Source organism: Sceloporus undulatus, chromosome 2 (assembly GCF_019175285.1).
Source record: "Sceloporus undulatus isolate JIND9_A2432 ecotype Alabama chromosome 2, SceUnd_v1.1, whole genome shotgun sequence".
Lineage (NCBI taxonomy): Eukaryota > Metazoa > Chordata > Lepidosauria > Squamata > Phrynosomatidae > Sceloporus > Sceloporus undulatus.
In genome coordinates this window covers 87,554,513-87,574,727 of record NC_056523.1, presented here as the reverse complement: position 1 = coordinate 87,574,727, position 20,215 = coordinate 87,554,513, and the positions used below count along the sequence as shown (strand labels likewise).

Below are 20,215 nucleotides of genomic sequence, written 5' to 3'. Positions count from 1 at the left end.
AGAGCCTGTCTTCCTCCAGTGACCAGCTATCACTGTGACAACCACCAGAAAGAAGGGAACAGCAGGGCTTTTAAATCCACCAAAATGTCTTTTGGTCAGAACTTTGTAACCAAGAATCTAAGTGTCTGTGTCTATTATTATTATTATTATTATTATTATTATTATTATTATTATTATGAGCTCTGCTCTCCCAGTTGTTTTCATTTTTATGTTGTACATTTTTTATAAAAATCCTGCGAAGAGGACTATTTCATTTCTAATATTTATATACCATTTTGGGAGGCTTTCTGGGTGAAAAGCAGGATAATAATGCTTTAAATAAATGAATAAAACAATGAAAACACACAGCTGTGTGTACATATACAGTATGTGTCTTCAAGCCACCTGTCAGTGTATGGTGACCCCATGGATTTCCTATGGTTTTCTTTGGTAAGGAATTCTCACATGTGGTTTTTGCCAATTCCTTCCTTTGAAATACAGCCTACAGCACCCAGTACCTGCTAGCCACCTACCATCCAAGTACTAACCAGGGCTGACCCTGCTTGGCTTCCAAGATCAGACTGGATCATGAGCAGGGGGAGATCACTAGTGAAAAGTATGTTAATACAAGAATGTTAAGGAGGTTTATAATTAAAGCTGAATATTATTTATTTATTAATTTATTAATATTCATAACCTAATTTGATCAGAAAACTTCAAAGGCGTACATTACAATAATAAATACAATAAACATAAAATTCAAAGTATTATTTACATTATCCATGTAAAATAGATGGCAGGCTGGTCTAAACGGATGGCTTATAAAGTACTTCTAGAACTAAAAAAACACTGGTAGTTGAAGCATGCTGAATATCTACCTAGTGAAGAGTATTCACAATGTAGCCATGCTTCAGCATGCTGTAGTTGTTTGAGCATTGGACTACAACTCTGGAGACCAAGGTTTGATTCCTGCTCAGCCATTAAACCCAATTGATGACCTTGGGCAAGTCACACTCTCTCAGCCTCAGGGGATGGTAATGACAAACCTCCTCTGAACAAATCTTCTTAAGAAAACCCCATGATAGGGTCACCTTAGGGTGGCCAAAAGCCAGAAATAACTTGAAGGCACATTGCACACCCAATTGTTTTGCTCATAACAATTGCAAAGCAGAGCTCAGGGAGATGTGGCACCTTCAGGATGACCTCATCAATGACCTTAAAGATTGAGTGGGTCTAAATGAGAGAAAGCAGCAGCATCTCAAGTAGTTCAGAACATACATAAATGCTAATTTAGTATACTAAAGTCACGTATGGGAAGGAAGACACACAATGATCTTGATTCCTATCAGGCTAAGATGGATTATGGCTGACAGAGACACACGCCTTTGCTTTTCCTTTAATAGCGAACGTTGCCCACTTTTTACAGAACATGGCCAGAGAGCAGGAAGAAAGGAGCTTGCTCTATATAACCACCACCTCCATTTCTTTCCAAGATGCTCAATGCACTGGAGTTGGGCCAGCCTGGCAGGCGCCTAGGCAGGGCACTAGGGGAAAACCCAAAGGGAGTGGCTTCTCACCCTAAGGAGGAAAACCTGGCACATATCCCTTGGCACGCATTTTGATTTTAGAGGAGGCTGATGGCAAAGAAACAACTATCATATAACAAAGCAGTGCAGCAAACATATACTTAGAGTAGCAGAAGCAATCCAGAAATAAGTAAGAGGCCAGGAATGGGAAGGGCAGCCATGAAAGAACTAGGCAAGATGCTAAAACGTACAGATGTGTTATGGCAGCAGAATTCAAAGGCATAACTGTGTTAGTCTGGCAAAATCAGTGTGCAAAGGGATCTTTGAGACTAACTGAAAGACAGAAGGTGGAAGCACAAGCTTTTGTATACTTCTGTCTACTTCCTCAAGTCTACAAGGAAACTAAAATGAGTACAGTATCATCCAAGCTATGCTATTCCCAGTCACCCTGTGCGGCTGTGAGACCTGGACAGTGAAGAAAACTGATAGGAAGAAAACCAATGCGTTCTGAGTTGTGGTGCTGGAGAAGAGACAAACAAATGGGCCCTAGAGCAGATCAAGCCTGACATCTCCCTGGAAGCCAAGAAGATAAGATTGAGGCTGTCACACTTCGGTCACGTCACAAAAAGGAAAGACTCACTGGAAGAACGGCTATGGAAGAAGTGGACAAGATCCCAAAGTGTCAAGATACGCAACTGAGCACTAGAGTTAGAACTGTGCAAGGCATCCTATTCCCCACCGACATATACGGATGTGAGAGTGGGGCAATGAGCTGGGATGAGAAGGAAATGGACTCACCTGAGATGGGGCTGGAGAAGGCGCTGAGGATATTGTGGGCAGCCAGAAACAACAAAGAAACAGGTCCTATAACAGATCAAAAACGAACTCTCCCTGGAAGCCAAAACGACTGGATTAAGGCTGTCATACTTTGGGCGCATTGTAAGAAGACATGAAGCATGTCTTCCTTTAGACTGTGAACCTGAGGGCAGGGACCTGTCTAATTTTCCCCAGCAGACAATGATGGGCCACCAGTTAAGCAGACACTAAGCCTCCTTGCGCATCCTCCCACCCTGAGGCCTTGCCATTCAGCAGCAGAACAGCACACAGGTTAACATGGAAGCCGCTCCTCACAACCCAGGGCCACACAATATATATATACACACCCCACTCTCTTCCATGCCAGCGTTCTCTGAAGAGGCCAGAGATGCTGGCGAAACGTCTTCTTCTAGAAGAAACCCCCAGGTCTCTCTCATTAACGATCTGCCAGCTGATCCCAAAGCTTTTCTGGCAGAAGAGCAGGCAGCCAGGAAGAAGGCAAGGCGGAGGGGGCTGGAGAGGGACTCAGCCAGGGAGCCAGTCTGCCAGAGCAGGGCACGGGGGGACAGGCAGGCAGGGAGGGAGGGGAGTCCCAAGCACACTGCAGGGATACCCATCTTAAGGCTGCTTCAGCTGCCTGGGAATCCTGGGAAGTGTAGTTTATTGTGGCACCAGCGCTCGCTCTCTCTCTCTCTCTCTCTCTCTCTCTCTCTCTGGCAGAGAAGGCCAAGTGACTGACGAAGCTCCGGTTCCCAGGACTCCCTAGCACTGAGCCAGGGCGGTTAAGGCGGCCTGGAACTGGTCTATCTCCGCAGTGTGTCTTGACCCACGGGGCCAGGGCTGGACTGGAAGGCGGTGCGGAGCAGCTGCACCAGGAGCAACACAGCGCCCTCCAAGGCGCCGGATCCCCTCCGATCGGGACTCGGACGGGAGGCCGCCAAGTCAGGGGAAGGAAGGGCCAGAGCCGCCTCCGAGGAGGATTCCTTGCCGACGAAGGTGATGTGGCTCAGCCTCAGGGACCAGAAGCACCGGCCAGAAAGAGGGAGCCATCTTACCTGCGAAGGGGTCCCGCAGGAAGCCTCTTCCTCACCGCCACGACATAGCGCACCTCCAAGCCATAGAGATCGCGGGAAAGAGCGGCTCCGGGCCGGAAGGAGGACGCTCCGTGGCGGAAGTGACGATCCCTCTCCCTCGCTCTCTCTTCCTTGTTTTGAGCCTGCGCAGAAGAGAAATCGAAGCGCTAAAGGTTGGGTGCGCCGAGAGAGTAAGCAGCAGGGGTGGTTGTCTCTCTTCCCGAAGGGTCCGCAAGAAGGACGGCGAGGTAAAAATGCTGGCGCTAGAGCGCGGGCGCGAGGCTCCTTGGCGGAGGAGGTTCAGAAGGAAGGAAGGGGGGGGGGGCAGAGCGACGGTTTAGGAAGCGGCCGTGAGTCGTGACGTCACGCTGGTGACGTCGCAGCCTGAGAAGTCGCTCTGGCTTCGCTGCTGTGGATGGTGTTATTCCGCCTTTCCGCGAGGGAAGCAAGGCGGAATACAGAACAAATGTAGCAATACAATGATAAAGACTAAGAAGTCAGTCACTTCATAATCTATAATGTCTAATGTAGGAGTATTTGGTCCTGTCCAGAGGAGCCCTGGGGCGCAGGGGTCGAAGGCCAGGGCTGCAGGCGCTGAGCTCGGTGGTCCCAGCCAGGGGCTCAGGGTCCGCTCAGCCAGGCGCCCTTCAGAGCTTACGCTATTTGATTGTAAGACTGCCTCAAACACCAAGCACTCCTGGCGGGAAGTCGTGAGGGCACTGGCGCCTGAGGGTCCGTTTAGCAGCCTGCCAGCGCCCTCAGGCCCCTCCCCACCAAAGCAAGGGGGCTCCCACAGTGCCCCAGGGGGAGCCCCAGGGGGAGCCCCAGGCCTACCATGACATCGGTTGCCCAGCATCCTGGCACTGCATAGGCAAGCATATTTAAAACCCTCCTCAGAGAACCATGCAAAGAAAGCAGAGTGGACAGACCCCAGTTCCTAGGCTTATGTAGGGCATCTCTTCACAGAACTCTCCCTCGGTTCAAAAAGCGGTCCTGAATCTTGATGTGTCTGAGTGTGAGTGCCTTCAAGATGACATACAGCCACCCCATGGACTTTACAGGGCTGATGTTGCCTTTCCCTGAAATACCGGCTGCAGCACCCGTTGTTTTTTGATGGCCTCCCATCCAGGTCCCAGCCAGGGCTGCTAAGCTTCCAAAATGAAACAGCATCTGGGGCCTCAGGGTACTCAGGCCTTTCAAAAACATGGTACAGGACCTTCTTAAAATGAACAAATCACAAACAAACTCTCCAGTGATTCCTATGGAGCTTTTATTGCTAGAGAAAGAGGAAGGGAAGAGGCAGCCCATGCTGCCCTAAGCGTCTCTGAGGTTGATGGGGTGTTCATTGGGAAATCTGGAACAGGTCTTCTCTGAATGTAGGAAATTGCGGGCAGCGCTTCTCAACTGTTATAATAGTCGTGTGTATAAAACATAATTCAACAGTTTCACCAATCAGCCAATAAATGAAATAAACGAGGCCAGATCTCACCCAAAGTGTGTCTGTTTATGCAGTAATAATGTAGGCTTTTTAAATCTGTTGATATTATTATCATGTGTTTCCTTCTGTTTTGCTTGCTCTGATGATGTTGCGCTACATAAAATTAAGAGAATATTACCTTTTAACATGACAAACCAAAACGTGGCATATGATTTCCTGTTGGATACATATGCTCAGGATTGTGTGTTTCTGCGGGGTTAGTCTTTACGTTGTTCAATGAATATAATAAGTTGAACCTTTGTGAATGTTCACTCATAATAGCGACTGTACGATATCCATGGTTTTGTGTAAAATGGCCAGGATCTTCTTGGTGTGCTATCATGGCATAAGAATTGTTGCTATCAAGTGGTTGCGGTTTCTCAAAGAGTGTGTCGGCATGGTCTCTAGTGCAGCCAGTCGTTCTGCAAGTGTACACACAACTCTCTTGCACACTTTTGACATGGTAGGTGGGGTTAATCAGCTGCCGGGCAATGGGTGGACTAAGACCATGGCACTTGCGTCACACTTGTTTACACACTATGGAATCAGAGTACCTACACCGGCATGTATTAATGCTACGTCCCTAAAAGTGTGTAGGATCGTGGCCTGTCTTGCTTGTGTCTTGCCAGCTACAGCTGTTTTATATAATAAAAATGAAAACAGAGCAGTGAAAGATCTCTGGTTTTGCAATAGAGAAGATATGATAAACAGCTTAGTCAATAAAGACTGAAGGGTGTGATGACAAAGTCCAGTGGCATGCCACAGCAATTATTGTGCTTTGTGTAAACTGTACAAGATACTAGGGAGCATGTGCCATGATGTGGCTTATTATCCAAAGTTTTAGAAGAAGAATAGATCTGAATATTTTCCAGTTGTAAATGGCAGGCTTGGTTTTAGGGTCAGCCCATAATGAAACCAGTAGCATTGCTGGCTCCTTGGATTCCCTTCCAGGGATTGTAGAATTGGGCTGTAAAAGAGCATAATTATGAGGGCTTTTATTCATCATTTCTGGTGATTAATTATCTAGCGCAGTGCTCTGCGTTTTGAATATTAAAATGAGTAAGTACGATATAAGTGTTTCTAAATAGGTCAGTTGATTGTGTGTTTCTAGACAGGACGGTTTATTAAGCAAATATAAGGGGACTAAATTACTTAAGTTTGTTGATTTCAGTAGTTTTGTGTTAGGCTGTATTAGATTCTAGATGCTGACTCTTGTTTTATGACATTCATTTGATATTGATAAAACATATTAGTGCAGGTATACAACATGTTATCCTTTTCTTCATAAGCATGGCAATACTGTTTATAGTTCTTGCCTAACATTCTTGAAGGAATGCTAGACATTAACTAAGCACATCATATATATTTCATAAGAAACTTTTCAGTTTTCAGAGTTCAAGATGCTTTGGGAAAAGTTTAGGACCCAAAAAGGGAGAAAGGTCTTAGGGCTGCATAACATGTTTTTAAAAAATAAAATATAGTTTAAAGCATCATACTTTTTACTTACAGAATGCACACAGAAATAGACCTATAATAACCCCATTTTTGGTAAACCATACTATGTTAAAACAGCCATTCACGGTAATTCAAACTGACTTCTGCCCAGAGGATGTTGGAATTCTCAATGGGAATATTAATCCTAAGCACCTCAGTGCATTGAAGTTCCCAGTGGCATCAGAAAATAACCCACATGCCACATAAAGCAAGGGTTTTTAAAGAGGGAAATCCTGGTATATTTTTATGTAGTTTAGAGACATACATGAATTTCATGCAACAGTACTCAATTGTGGGCTTAATGAAAAAGTTGCAGGTCGGAGCTTCTGTACAGTTGAAACATAAGATTAAGTATTCTGTACTCTGAATTACTGAGGAAAATAAAGAAATGGGGTTGGGCGGAAAAAATGCATAAATGCATTAAGAGCTCAGTTTAACAAAGTGTCCTACCATTTTATGGAGGTGCAATTTTATGAGTGCAAATAAGGGAGTATATATTTAAACATGCTACACTCTACACTAACTGTCGATATTAGGCTTGATAATGAAATATGTTGAAGGCGGAATACAGACTGCCCAAAAAGGGCGGTCTGCCGCTGCCTCCTTTTCCGCCAGCGGGAAAAGAACCTGCAAAAAGTGGGTTCTTTTTTTGCCACGCTGGCAAAGTCCGAGTGCGCAAATGGCGCACTTGTGACATCACAAGTGCGGACTCTAAGCGTCCGTTGCGTCAAAATGGCGGCGCCCGTGTGTACAGGGCGCTGCCATTTTGACATACGGAGTATGTACTAGGGTTAGGGAGTGTCTGAATGGTGCGCGCTCCCTAACCCTAGTACCACCACCGCCACGCCACATTTTGCCTGTCTGTAATGGGCCGAAAATAGACATCTGGCTGGTTGTATCTGCAAGCTGGGGTCTGATGACCTTTGAAATCTATTCACATGTTAACATTTTAACTTTGTTTTTTCCCCTTGAGATAACTCCTTTGAAATGTTTCCTCAACAATGCATTATTCTTACTACCCCACAACATCATATTTCTTTAGTTGCCCTGGCATATCTTTGAATTTGGTTTTAAAAAATTGTGAGTACAGCACCTACAGTGAGAGCCAGCATGGCACAGTGGTTTGATTACGACTCTTGTTGCTCGATTATGACTCTGGAGTTCAGTTCCCTGCTCAGCCATAAAACCCACTGGTTGACCTTGAGCAAGTCACATGCTCTCAGCATGGAAAGGCAATGGCAAACCTCCTTTGAACAAATCATGCCAAGAAAAGCTATGATAGAGTTGTCATAGGTTAGAAATGACTGGAAGACACGCAACAACAACAAAAATCTGGAGACCAATTCATAGGTTTGTTCACATGTGGCATAGAAGGGGGAAGAATAATGAAAGTGATTTGAGCAACTGCTTTTCTTAGATACTGAGTTCCTGTGAGCTTAGATTCAAAGTGCCTGTTAGTAGAACTCTCCTTATAAGGCACTGCCATTTTTGGCTGGTTCTGCAGCCTCCTGCAACTAGCAGAACAGGATGGAGAACTCTCTGTAACTATTCAATGGCATAGTGATGGTAGTCAACATCAGTATGCAAAAGGATCTTGTAGGGTTTTTAAGATGAACAGGGGCTGCATCCACATTGCAGAAATAATCCAGTTTGACACCACTTTAACTGTGTTGGCTCAGTGCTATGGAATCTTGGAATTTGTAGTTTGTTTTGGCACCAGAGCTCTCTGACATTGGAGGCTAACTGTCCTACAGAACTACAATTCCCAGAATTCCATACCATTGAGCCATGGCAATTAAAGTGGTGTCAAACTGGATTGTTTCTGCAGTGCAGATGCTGCCTAGGTGAAACACGTTCATACAGGTTGAGTCTCCCGTATTGGATTTTGGAATATCTGTATTTGCACATGCATACACAATGAGGTATCTTGGGATGTTAGCACACGTAGGTCCTATATGGTTCCATCCCAAAAATGATTAAAGTGGTGGCATCCCAGAAGAGCAAGCCCATTTGCTGTTGGTTATCACACACAGAGCACAACAAGGGGTTAAAAGCACATTAAAGTGGGCCCAATGTGGATTTGGCTATCAAAAAGAGATAAACAAATCCCATTGACAGCGTAGAAATACCTTTTCTGAGCATGCTCAAAACTGTCATTTCCACAAGTGCCCCCCCAACATGCTCCAGGGAGGGGAGGGGATATGGGAGGGGGAATCCCCCTTGCCACAGAAGCTCCAAAAGGTGTATCGCTTTGCAAACTACAAAAACACACACACACACACACACACACACAGGGTCCATAAGCCTGCCTGATTCCAGGCTCTCCTTTTCCTGGGCATGTCCTCCATTGCTTCCTCCTGTCGAGGATGACTTCCAAAATGCCCTCTCTCTGCCTTCTTCCAGCAGTAGCTATTCCCTTAATTAGTGAAGGAAGCAGCCGGGGAGACCAAAGAGGGGAGTGTGTGTGTGTATATATCCCTTTACAAGATGAGAGGATTTTCCCTCTTTGGCACGGGAAGGCGAACGAAGGGAAGGGGAAAGGAAGTCATTTGAGGCTTGCTTTCCACATGGCTGGCATGACATGAAGGGAGTCAGTGCGCAGGCAAAATGGGCATGTAAATTTAGTAGTTTTGCAAATTTACTTATTTCCTGATTGATCTCACAGTCACCCTAGATTCTCTTCTGATTGCATGCAGCATCATGTGAAAAGCAGCTGCGAATTTGTCCCTAAACCCTGGATGACCCTGCATTGGCCCCACTTCAAAGTTCCATTTTTGACACATGCGATAACGTCCTTGGAGATGGTATTCAAGTCTAAACACAAAATTCATTTGAATTTCATATACACCTTATACGCATAGCCTAAAGATAACTTTATACATTATTTGTAATATTGTACATGAAACAAAGTTTGTGTACATTGCACTATCAGAAAGGTATTAGTATCTCAGGCACCCGTGAAAAAAGTTTTGGTTTTTGGAGTAATTTGGATTCAGGATAGCAGAGGCTCAATCTTTAGCATAAACTTTCATAGACTGGACCTACTGGCATCTAATGAAGTAGACCCAGTATTCGAAAGCATATGCTACAAACTCCTGTCTCTTAGGCCCTATACAGACAGACCAAAATAAAGCTGCTTCAGGTCACTTTGGAGGGATGGTGTTTTAATGATGCATGTGTCCTAAGAGTCTGGAAGCTGCACCAAAGCTGCACTCCAGTCCTTAGGACTTGAGCGTGGTTTTGGTGCGGCTTCTGGACTCTTAGGATACACGTATCATTTAAACAGCATACCTCCAAAATGACTCGAAGAAGCTTTATTTTGGCCTGTCTGTATCAGGCCATAGTTATACTTAAAAATGCTACAAGATCCCTTTGTCCTCTGTAACAGTGTGAAAAGTGTCATTGGGGATTGGAGAAGAAAGGTTCCAGTAGGACCTTCTGTTGGATTTCAATCCCATTTGCAGAAGAGCCATTGGGATGTGATGCTAGTGGGTTCCACCAGCTTGAGAAAAGAAGTAGAAAAGAAACATGAGATGACCACTGTCCCATTGCTAATGCATAGACTGGCTTGTGAGTATTCACTTGTGAGTATGCTAGGAGCTGTTTTGCTAATTCGTTTCAGATCCAGATGGCTGACATGTCACATAATTTCAGTCAGGAGGCCCTTGAGTATATAACTCAAGAGTATTGAATATTGTAATTTAAAAATAATAAATTTTAATAATGTTTATCTTTTTATTTCAGTCGGATTTTCCATTGATTTGTTTTAAATCATCAGTCAAGATCTTTCATGGTGACCCGCAAAACACAGACTGTTCTGTCAGCTTACCTCAGCTGTACAATTCAGTGAGAGGAAGACTGCATTATAAGCTTCCATGAAGCTCAGTTGCTGCCTGTTGACTCTCTTTCTTAATACTAGTGTCTTTGCACTAGAAAATGTGGCCCCCAACCTGACAGTTGCATCTGGGTCAAGGTCCCTGACTCTCAACACATCACTGCTGCCCATCTTACAAGTCTTGACAAGATCAGCAGAACCTCAGGATATCATAGTAAAGGAGGGTAACTGGGCTTTCCTTGAATGTAAGCTGAACATTAGCCAACATGACACTGTCTTTTGGTATAATTCAAAATGGCATCTGCTGGAACCTGATGGAGGAGGTAAGTGACACTCATTAGACTAATACTGTAGCAAACCTAGTGAATTGTATAGTGATCACTTCTATGTCACATTCTCTTGAAAGCATGAACAGGAATCCAGTGTCCCTGGGTATGTCACCCTATTGCTTAAATGTATCCATGTTAAAATGTAATGCAAATCTATTTCAAATTATAATACTGGATTTTGCCTTCAACAAGAACATTGTAGAAATCCTGTATTCCATTGGTTAGAGCACAGGTGGGCAGCTTTTAGGGATTAGGGGACCACATTGACCTCCTGGGGTATTTGAAGTCATACCCCCCAATACTTTTTAATTTTTTTGCCTCCAAATTGCCCCCCCCCCCCAAAAAAAAATACACCCTTGGAGAAATTATACCACATGGTTGGCCCTCTTGGGACCCTTTTCCCAACAACTCAACTTCCTGATCCCTTCCTGTTAGGTCCAAAACGCACTGCAGAAATAATCCAGTTTGAGACCACCTTAAACACATGGCTCAGTGATAGGGAATCCTGGGAATTAGAGTTTATTGTGGCACCAGAGCTCTCAGATAGAGAACACTAAATGTCTCACAAAACTACAATTCCCATGATTCCCTGAGCCCTACGCCAGGGCAGTTAAAGTGGTCTAAAAGTGGATTATTCCTGCATTGTGCTTTGGACCTAAGATAACTGCTAGGCAGTAGTAGATTTGCCCCCTCCCCACAAAATATCTAGGGGGAAATTAGGGTCAACTAAGATGATGATGATGATGATGATGATGATGATGATGATGATGATGATGGAACTGGGGGGCACACATGGCAAATGGGCCATACCTTCTTCTCCATGCCTAGGATAGACAAAGAAGCATAGGCCAAATAGACTATTATGTACAGCAAGTGGGGTTGGGCAAGCTGGTTTTCCACCTTGGGCTCCACCACTCCCCAAAAATGAATCTGGAAGTACATATCCAGTGATAAGTTCAGTAGACAGGTGTGTGGAGGAGCCTGTGCTTTTTTCTTTCTTTCCTTTTTTTTAAAGGAATATTGCCTTTGGGGGGATTAAAAAATTGGCAGAAGCTGCAAAAGAGGAGAGAAGGCACACATGACCTGAGTGGCCACCTGTTGCCCAATCTTAACATACAGAAATGGCCTTTTAGTATTCTTATATGCTCCTCTTACAGCAGACTGTTCTCATTCACTGCTATTTTAATTCACATGATAATTGCTTGATTTTTCTCAGGGACCATGGTTCACCTCAGCAACCCAAACTGATCTTCAGACGTAGTATAAGAAAATAAACTAGTTACTGCTGGTAAGAACATCTGAGTGAATACAATCCTAGAAAGTTTTAATTGGCATTAGGCGAACAAGCAAAGTGCAAAAAGTGTGGAGAGAAACAGGGGGGATCCATTGGCTTCTCTGCCACCCCCTTCAGTCTAACTGAAATTTGTGCCTTTCTTTTTCTGGGTTGAAAAGCACATTTCAGAACTTCTGTGAATGTCTTTCCCAGCCATTTAAGACTGAGAGAGGTAACCATTATAGCAACATGCGTTTTGTATCTTGCTATTGTCAAGAATAGACCATTTTTAAATTTCTTGGGAAAGACAGCCATTATATCACTTCACTGTTCAGTCAGGTTTGCAAGACAGAAAGCTTTACAGCCACGGTGTTCTTTCTCCAGAGAATAATGTAACGGTAACCCTGATCAAAGCGGGAGACCTGTTCTAGTTATTTTTACTCTTTAAAATTTAGGTTTCTGTCACATGGACAGAACTCATGGAGAAAGCAGAAGCAAAGAAAGAAAGAAAAACCCTTTCCAGCTGAAAGCTGAGTTCCAGGCATTATCTACTGTATCTCTTAAGGAATACAGACATAATGTACTTCTGGCTATTCACTGAATACTGTATTATGTATACAGATTTATTATACACCAACAGTCAGCCCTCCATATCCACAGAATCTGTATTCACAGATTCAATCAAGCACAATTCAAAAATATTCACACAATTTTTTTTAAAAAAGCAAGCCTTGATTTTGCCATTTTAAATAAGGGGCACCATTTCACTGTGCCATTGTGTTTAATGGGGCCTGAGCATCCACGGATTTTGGTGTCCACAGGGAGTTCTGGAACCAACCCCAGCAGATGCAAAGAGCCTACTGTACTATTATCTCCAAGTATCCTCCTTTTGTATATTCCTTCAAAAAAAATTTAATATACACATTTATATGTTATTCTGTTGTTGTGTACAAAATATTTATTTATAAATATATTCAGAAACGGCCAATATTTTCAGAAGGATAAACAGCAAAAATATAAATAGTATCATTCCAGTGGGAGGGGGGAATACATAGTAATTTTCGGCCAATTTCTTCATGTGATTTACTTTTGTTCCAGTGTATCAAAAAGAGCAAATGTAAATACTGGTGAAAATGTTTGTCTATGTACTTCTAATAGGTCCAGTTATATGATAATAACATTTCATGTTTATGTGTTTTTAATTGTATTTTGTATTTTCATGTGGAAGGCCATTGAGAAGAGATGGGGAAAAAATAAAATTTATCATCATCATCATCATCATCATCCTTCTGTTTATCAGTACTGTACAGTTAAAGAATTTATATCCTGCTTCCCAGGACAATAGCCTCTGCAGAGTGGCTCATAATAAACATACAAAATAAGTTAATTGAAGATAGCACCATTAAACCAGTCTGGTCCAGATCAGCAATGAATACAGAAAAATATAAGTTTTAAAACTCCAAACTAGCATCATGAATTAAATTAAAATGAAAAGGTTTTCAAAGCCCATTTAAAAACAGGCTTTAAAGAGAGGACCAAACGCAGATCCTTCGGAAGGGAGTTGCACAAAGAGACTGTCACAGAGAAATCTTTCCGTCTTGCCTTCATGAGTTACAGTAAAGTCAGCATAAATTGCAACTGTTACATTGAAATCTCTTTTGTATTTGTGTCTTTAGGTGGAAGATGGTTGACCTCTGACAGTGCCCTTAATATCACTAGTGTAACTTTTGGTGACAGGGGACGTTACACGTGTGTTGCCACTAATGGAAATGGCACGTCTTATTACTCTCTCACCCTCAGAGTGGTCTCTACCTCTGGGGACATGGGCATTTACTACATGATTGTCTGCCTGGTTGCCTTTACTATTATTATGATCTTAAATATAACACGTTTGTGCATGATGAGCAGTCACCTCCGCAAGACAGAGAAGGCCATCAATGAGTTCTTCAGAACAGAAGGTGCTGAGAAATTGCAGAAGGCTTTTGAAATAGCCAAACGGATTCCTATCATTACTTCTGCCAAAACACTAGAGCTGGCCAAAGTAACACAATTTAAGACAATGGAGTTTGCTCGGTATATTGAAGAGCTTGCTCGAAGTATCCCTCTTCCACCACTGATCCTTAACTGTAGGGCCTTCATGGAAGAGATCTTTGAAGCAGTGCACATCGATGACCCTGATGAAGTGGGAGAGGGAGTAAAACAGACCCAGGCCCTTGATGCCCAAGAGAGACTCTATCCCTTAAACCCGGAAATCAAGCGGAGCAATTCACCAGCAGGGGATTCGGATGATGGTTCTGTGAATGACCATGGCAAAGAAATAGCTGTTGAGGTATCTGTCCACCTTCAGTCAGAAGTCCAGAGCATTGACACTGTTTCCCGTGACAGCATCCCTTCCATACCTTCTGAAGATGATGCATCCACTGAATTTAAATAAAGCACCAGGAATAAAGGCAGCGTCAGATTTTGTTCCAGCTGAGGGACATGGAAAAGCAAAAATGCAACTGTAGTCACAAATGCACAAAACTCTGTTTTTAACTCCTCAAGGGACTATAAGGTGCCCAAACAGCAAACATGGATTTTTTTTCTTTGTATATATCAGAGTTCACTATCCATTTTGAAAACTCTTAGATGAAGCTCTTTTAGCAGGGATTAGATTATACTATTAGAAGTATTTTACAGAAGTGAAACCCTCTTCCAGTTGGTGATACTTAAAAACAAAAAGAGTACACTGACATGAACTGTTTTTGTCACATCTACAGGGAAGCCGTGATGAATTCATGGTGTTTGCTGGCATTTGCAAGGCCAAAGAAGATTTCAGCGTATCTGAACTTGTAAGATGTATGATAAATTATAATAAAGGCTATAGGAAGAGTATGGGATTAATAATTTTAAAACTATGTCAGTAAGAGAGAAAATAACAAGAGCTGTCAGTTTTCCATAGAATGTAGACTAATGCAATCCTTGAACTACAAAATGGAAAATGGAGAATTGCAGCCACAAGCTGGTTATTTAAACATGCTGCCAAGTAGTTCAACAGAGGGCCTTTTTTTCATTTTTCATGTAAACCTCAACCTACCAGCATTATAAGTATTCTATTTCCTCTAGATTTACAGTGCTGAAATGCCAGAGTGCTCTGTGGCCATCAGCACTGTTGTGACAAAGACAATGGCAGCTTAAATGAGAGTTCTGATCTCAAGGTGTCTATAGCAAACTCATACACCGAAAAGACAGAAATATAATTTTCCCAGCTGCATCTAAGGACTGGAACACAGCTTTGGTGTGGCTTCTGGCTTCTTAAGATGCATGTGTCATTTAAACAGCATATGTCCAAAGTGACCCAAAGCAGCTTTATTTTGGCCTGTCTGTATGGGCCCAAAGACACTTTATTTGCCACCAGGAGAATACAAAGGAGAGAGCCAGTCTAGCCCCTCAATAGGGAATTCTACATCTTTTTAACATAAGTGATTCTTCCAAAATTAGATTCTCCCACTTTGCATGCTGAAATGGTATAGTCTGTTGTACCACTGCATTCTGCTCGATATAGACTAAACGCTATTCAGCATGTTATTGGCATATGACAGCATGCAAGTCTGTCACGTAGTGGTATAGTAACTGTCTCCAGTGGTGCTAATTGGGCCAGTTTATGTCAAGTAGAATTGGTAAATGGGCTGGCTCTGGTGCTGTGCAGACAGCCCCTAAGGGGTGGCCTCCAGCCGCCCCTTTTACAACCAGATCAGGGCCACGGCAATTGAATGCTGTGGCCCCAATCTGGCCTTTGCAGGTTGCTCCTTTTTGCGCTCTGCAAAGGGTGTGATAGCCGCAGCACCGCGGCTTTACAGTGCTGCTTCAGTGCTGCATCATGAGGACGCAGCACCAGAGGAGTGCCATTGCACTGAGTTGAGTGGTGCACAACGTCATGCTGCCCTTGGCGCGGAATCTGAGCATGCATCATGTGGATGCTACACATCCCAACTCTACCCCCAAGACGGCCTTTAAGGTCGGTCTGCACAGGGCCTCGGTAAAAGATTACAAAATTCACTCTTGATTTCATTCTTAAGAAGGATGTCGCTGTCTGTATGTAGCCCACGACAGCCGTACTTTCATATGGGCAAAGGTTAGAGCAATGTAAAACCAATTTTATGACATGAATGTATCTACTTGATGTTACTCCCAAGACTGCTAGTAAGTCAAAGTAGACTCCTGCTTTTACTGTTTGGTGCTGCTGTATTGTACATGTTCAAAGTGTATCACTTTATTTGCATTTTATGTTCAGTTTAGATTTAATATATATAAGGTTTTTCTGTACTCTGCAAATTACTTTTTTCAGATTACTAAAACAAAGCCATAACTTCAACAGCATGTCAGCAAGAGCACCATTTAATTTCCCACAATTCTTCCTATGCCATTTTATTTATGAAGTCTCATATGAGCTCCAGTCACTGAAGGAGAATAAGCACAGTTTTCAAGCAAGTTAATGTTATATTTATAGTAGTAGAAGTGGATGACAAATAGCAACCATAATGATACCTCGGAGATTGGAGGCTTTGGCAGTGACACCCTGCCGTGTAACAGATAATTTGAGTAAGTAATATGCAGCTGATAGTAGCTTGCATGAAGAAATTTATGTACAGTGTATCTCTATTTTACATAAAATAGAGATGGTATTAAAAATAGTGATAACATGGCGGAGAGAGCTACTTCCATAAGACTATGTGCTGCATATTTCTCAGAAACTAGGATTGCTACCTTCTAACCCTGACATATTGCATTCTGCTTTAACTACTACAGGCAGTAAAACACACAGAAACGGTAACTTATGGCTAATTCTCCAGTCATCCATCCTCCTAATCGCTATTACTGCTTGTTGTGATTCCCACTTGGAGCATATGGCCTACTGCTGTACCAGTTCAAGATATGCATGACCAAGGTCATGCATAATGTCTTACTCGCACAGATTTTTTTTCCAAACAGGTACAGTCTCCATGTCAGGACATAGCTTTTCTACTTTCTATGCAGTTTTCTTCCTACAATGCACCTCGTATCTCTGCCATTGAGAAAGAAACTATGTTAGAAAAATAGAAAATGCATACCTGTTGAGTATCCCTTATCCAGGATTCCAAAATTTGAAATATTCCAAATTCAAAAATTGTCCACATGCATGGCTGAGATAGTGACACTTTTGCTTTCTGATGGTCCAGTATTCTCAAATTTAGTTTCATGCACAAAATTATTAAAAATATTATGTATAAACTTACTTTGAGATTGTGCATATAAGGTGTGTACAAAACAAAAAGGAATTTCATGTTTAGACTTGAGGCCATGTCCAAGATACTGCAAAAAAATCTTTAAAAATCTAAAAAAAAATCCAAAACAATTCTGGCTCCAAGCATTTTTTATAAGGGAGACTCACTTGTGTTAACTAATCTAGTAGCACTCAATGAGGGAAAGTTATTTTGGTGATCCTAGCAGCTAAATATACTTACATTTTTTTAAAATCATGGATCAGCAGCGCAAGCAGGATAATTTCAGGGATCTCATTCCTGTAATGGATTCTGCATCTGTTAGATGAAGAAAACTGCAACAGAGTAGTATGACTGCATTGTGGGGGATGCTACCATGCTGATTTTGCACAGTAAATATTTATCAGTAGCTTCATTGAGTTAATTATTTCAATATTTAATCACACACTTTTCAGTCTTGTACTGAGAGAAAATGACACCTAATATTTTCTGAGAATATAGATTCCTCTAATATTAGAAACAGAGAGTTTGAATGTTTTGAATTATATGAATTTATGTCCTCAGTTATAATATACAGTAGCAAATTCTTCAGGGCAGTTAACTTTTTAATGCTTGGCATAGCAATAGTGACAGCTCTGATTGCTGAGTTGGTCTGTAGGCCAAAGCACATTAGATTATCATTAAGTGTCCTTATGGACCTTGCAGGTTGTGTGTCTGCAAAATGTGGTATTATGTGGTTAATACTGAGACTTAACTAGGAAGCATTGGTTTCTTTTATGGTGCTACCAACCCAGCAGACTTAAGATACCACTGAATAACATTTCCATAGAAAAGCCACTGAATGGCTATCAGATAATCAGATGACATTGCAACCAGGCATGACATTTGAGCCGGACAATTAAACACCTTCTGTTTTTGTTCTCGTGTATGTAAAATGTATATTCAGGTATGTCTTTCTAAAATACACTGGTAATATATTGAAGAGACTTTCGGACAGGAATTAATCCAGGAAATAAATGCAGGCATCTTCTGGAGTCTGGTAACAATCCCCAATTCCAGTGGACCATGTGTGTTTGCTCCTAGGATAAGTTCTGTTATGTTTTTTAATGTCATCTAGATTCTTTTGTAAATAATATGCATTTGTGGCATGCATTAGATATTAAATGCTGTCTTGTGTACAGTCATTGCAGCAAAAGCTGATATTGAAACACACAGTATCTATTCAAGGTGTAGGTTAAAAATAAATTAACAAAAGTGAAAGCATGGTTAAAGTGTTGTGCAGCGTGAATAGTTTTCTGCTAGTGTAAAATCTTGTAATACTATTAATTTGCTGTACTTCAAAAAGATTGGTGATGTTTGCAGTTATCCAATGCAGCTAAGTAAAAGATGATGTGAGATTACTTAAATCAACATTGCTATTTCTGTAACGGATAAAAGGACATAATTCCATCCATTTCACCCACAAGAGATGGGCACCTGTTTTCTTTTTAAATTAACGTTGCCAGTCAATCACAACTTTTTGAGCTAGTTTCTGTAGCCTCTGACTTCCCTAGATATCAGTAAAAATCTGCTTTAACTGAACTACTGTTTAAAACGTCAAATAACGCTGGTGTTTGTAATGTTAGTTTTCTGTAATAGTGTAGGCTTTCATACTTTCATACAAAAATAAGGTGCTGTGCTTTTTTTCAGAATAAAATACATTATCATAAGCCTTGACTGTGTTTTCAGTTTTACATTTCTTCCTGTCAGAAAATGGCAGACAAATGAGCTATCCAATAACTAAACAATTGCCGTTAACCATTGCCAGCAGACCTTTCCTGGGATCAGAGAAAGTGTGGTACTTGAGCGTCAGCCCATATAATATTTTTATGTGCATTTAAGGCTCTGTGGCCATCTGTAACAATTCATCTCAGATCCAGAAACAATTTGCTGTAGAATCAGTGAGATTGTGTTCCAACACAAATAGCCCATTGCCATTTGTCTTGATTTGCTGAGCATATGTAAGTCCCTTTCTTCTTTTTCATGAAATTCTGTCCTGTGACAGAAAATGATGGATTTCAAAAAAGTAAATAGAGAATGGACTCTCAGAAAGCCTATACATCTGCAGAAGAAAGGACAGGGGAATAAGAGAACAATTCATTGACTTCTGGATAGGCTGCAGATGTTTGGCCAATTGAAATATGTTTCACAAAGAATTCCTTGAAGGGAAAGTGAGACAACATGTCTAACTTAGATCAATCAGTGTTCATAATATGATATTTAGTCTATTAGATATATGGAACTCTCATTTCATTGGTTGTTGAGAAGAGGAAAGAGGAAGAAATAGTGCCCATGGCCTTGTTCTTGGCATACCCTATTATCTGCAGATAGGTGGAGAACATTTATGCGCAAACACTTGATTTCCCCCCCCCCCCTGTTTATAATATAATTGCACTTCAAATTATGCAGCAGTGTCCTGGAACAAACTAGCAAAGGAAATTAAATATAAATACTCAGCTGTAAAAATTATAGTTACGAAATTTCTTTAGAAACTATTTCAGTATAGCAATTAATGTAGATTCATCTTTGTTATACCAAATAAACAATTGATAGAGTGTACAGCCAGCCTTCCTTATCCACAGACTTTTTATCCATGGATTCAGGCATCCACAGCTTGAAAATATTTTCTAAAAATATAAATTCTAAGACCCAAACCTTGATTTTGCCATATTATATAAGTGACACTATTTTACTTTGCCATTGTATTTAATGGGATTTGAACATCCATGGATTTTGGTAACCTGAAACCAAATCTCAGTGTATACCAAAGGCCCACTGTAGTTTTTTCTGACCACCCAAATATACAATCCTAACCACACTGTACTAATTTAAATCAGTCCTCTGTATTAACAGCAAAACGTTATTTCAGAAACTGGACGTTAACAGTAAAACAACTACCATCATCCACTAACACAAGCATAAAATAATGCCCTGCCCTATACTTTCACAACTTTACCTTGATTTATTTACAAATTAAAACATCACCTTCACCCCACCTTATGTGTCCATACCTATTTACACTTTTGCTTTTGTCTATATCTTTCTTTTCTCATTAAATTGCCCTGAGAAAATCCTCCTTTGCATTCTGTGATTTCCTCAACCAAGCAATTATCTTTCCTTGAACCAATAGTATT

The 20,215-nt window shown here is 41.7% G+C and overlaps 1 protein-coding gene across 1 annotated transcript; it reads left to right on the top strand.

The window, feature by feature from the left end:
- The first annotated feature begins 3,501 nt into the window (after nt 1-3,501).
- Nucleotides 3,502-18,763, top strand: MFAP3 (microfibril associated protein 3). The gene is made up of 3 exons (XM_042450329.1): nt 3,502-3,642; nt 10,110-10,523; nt 13,479-18,763. Exons 2-3 carry the CDS (start codon nt 10,241-10,243, stop codon nt 14,234-14,236), a joined length of 1,041 nt encoding a protein of 346 aa, XP_042306263.1. The 5' UTR covers nt 3,502-3,642; nt 10,110-10,240; the 3' UTR covers nt 14,237-18,763.
- The last annotated feature ends 1,452 nt before the right edge of the window (nt 18,764-20,215 follow it).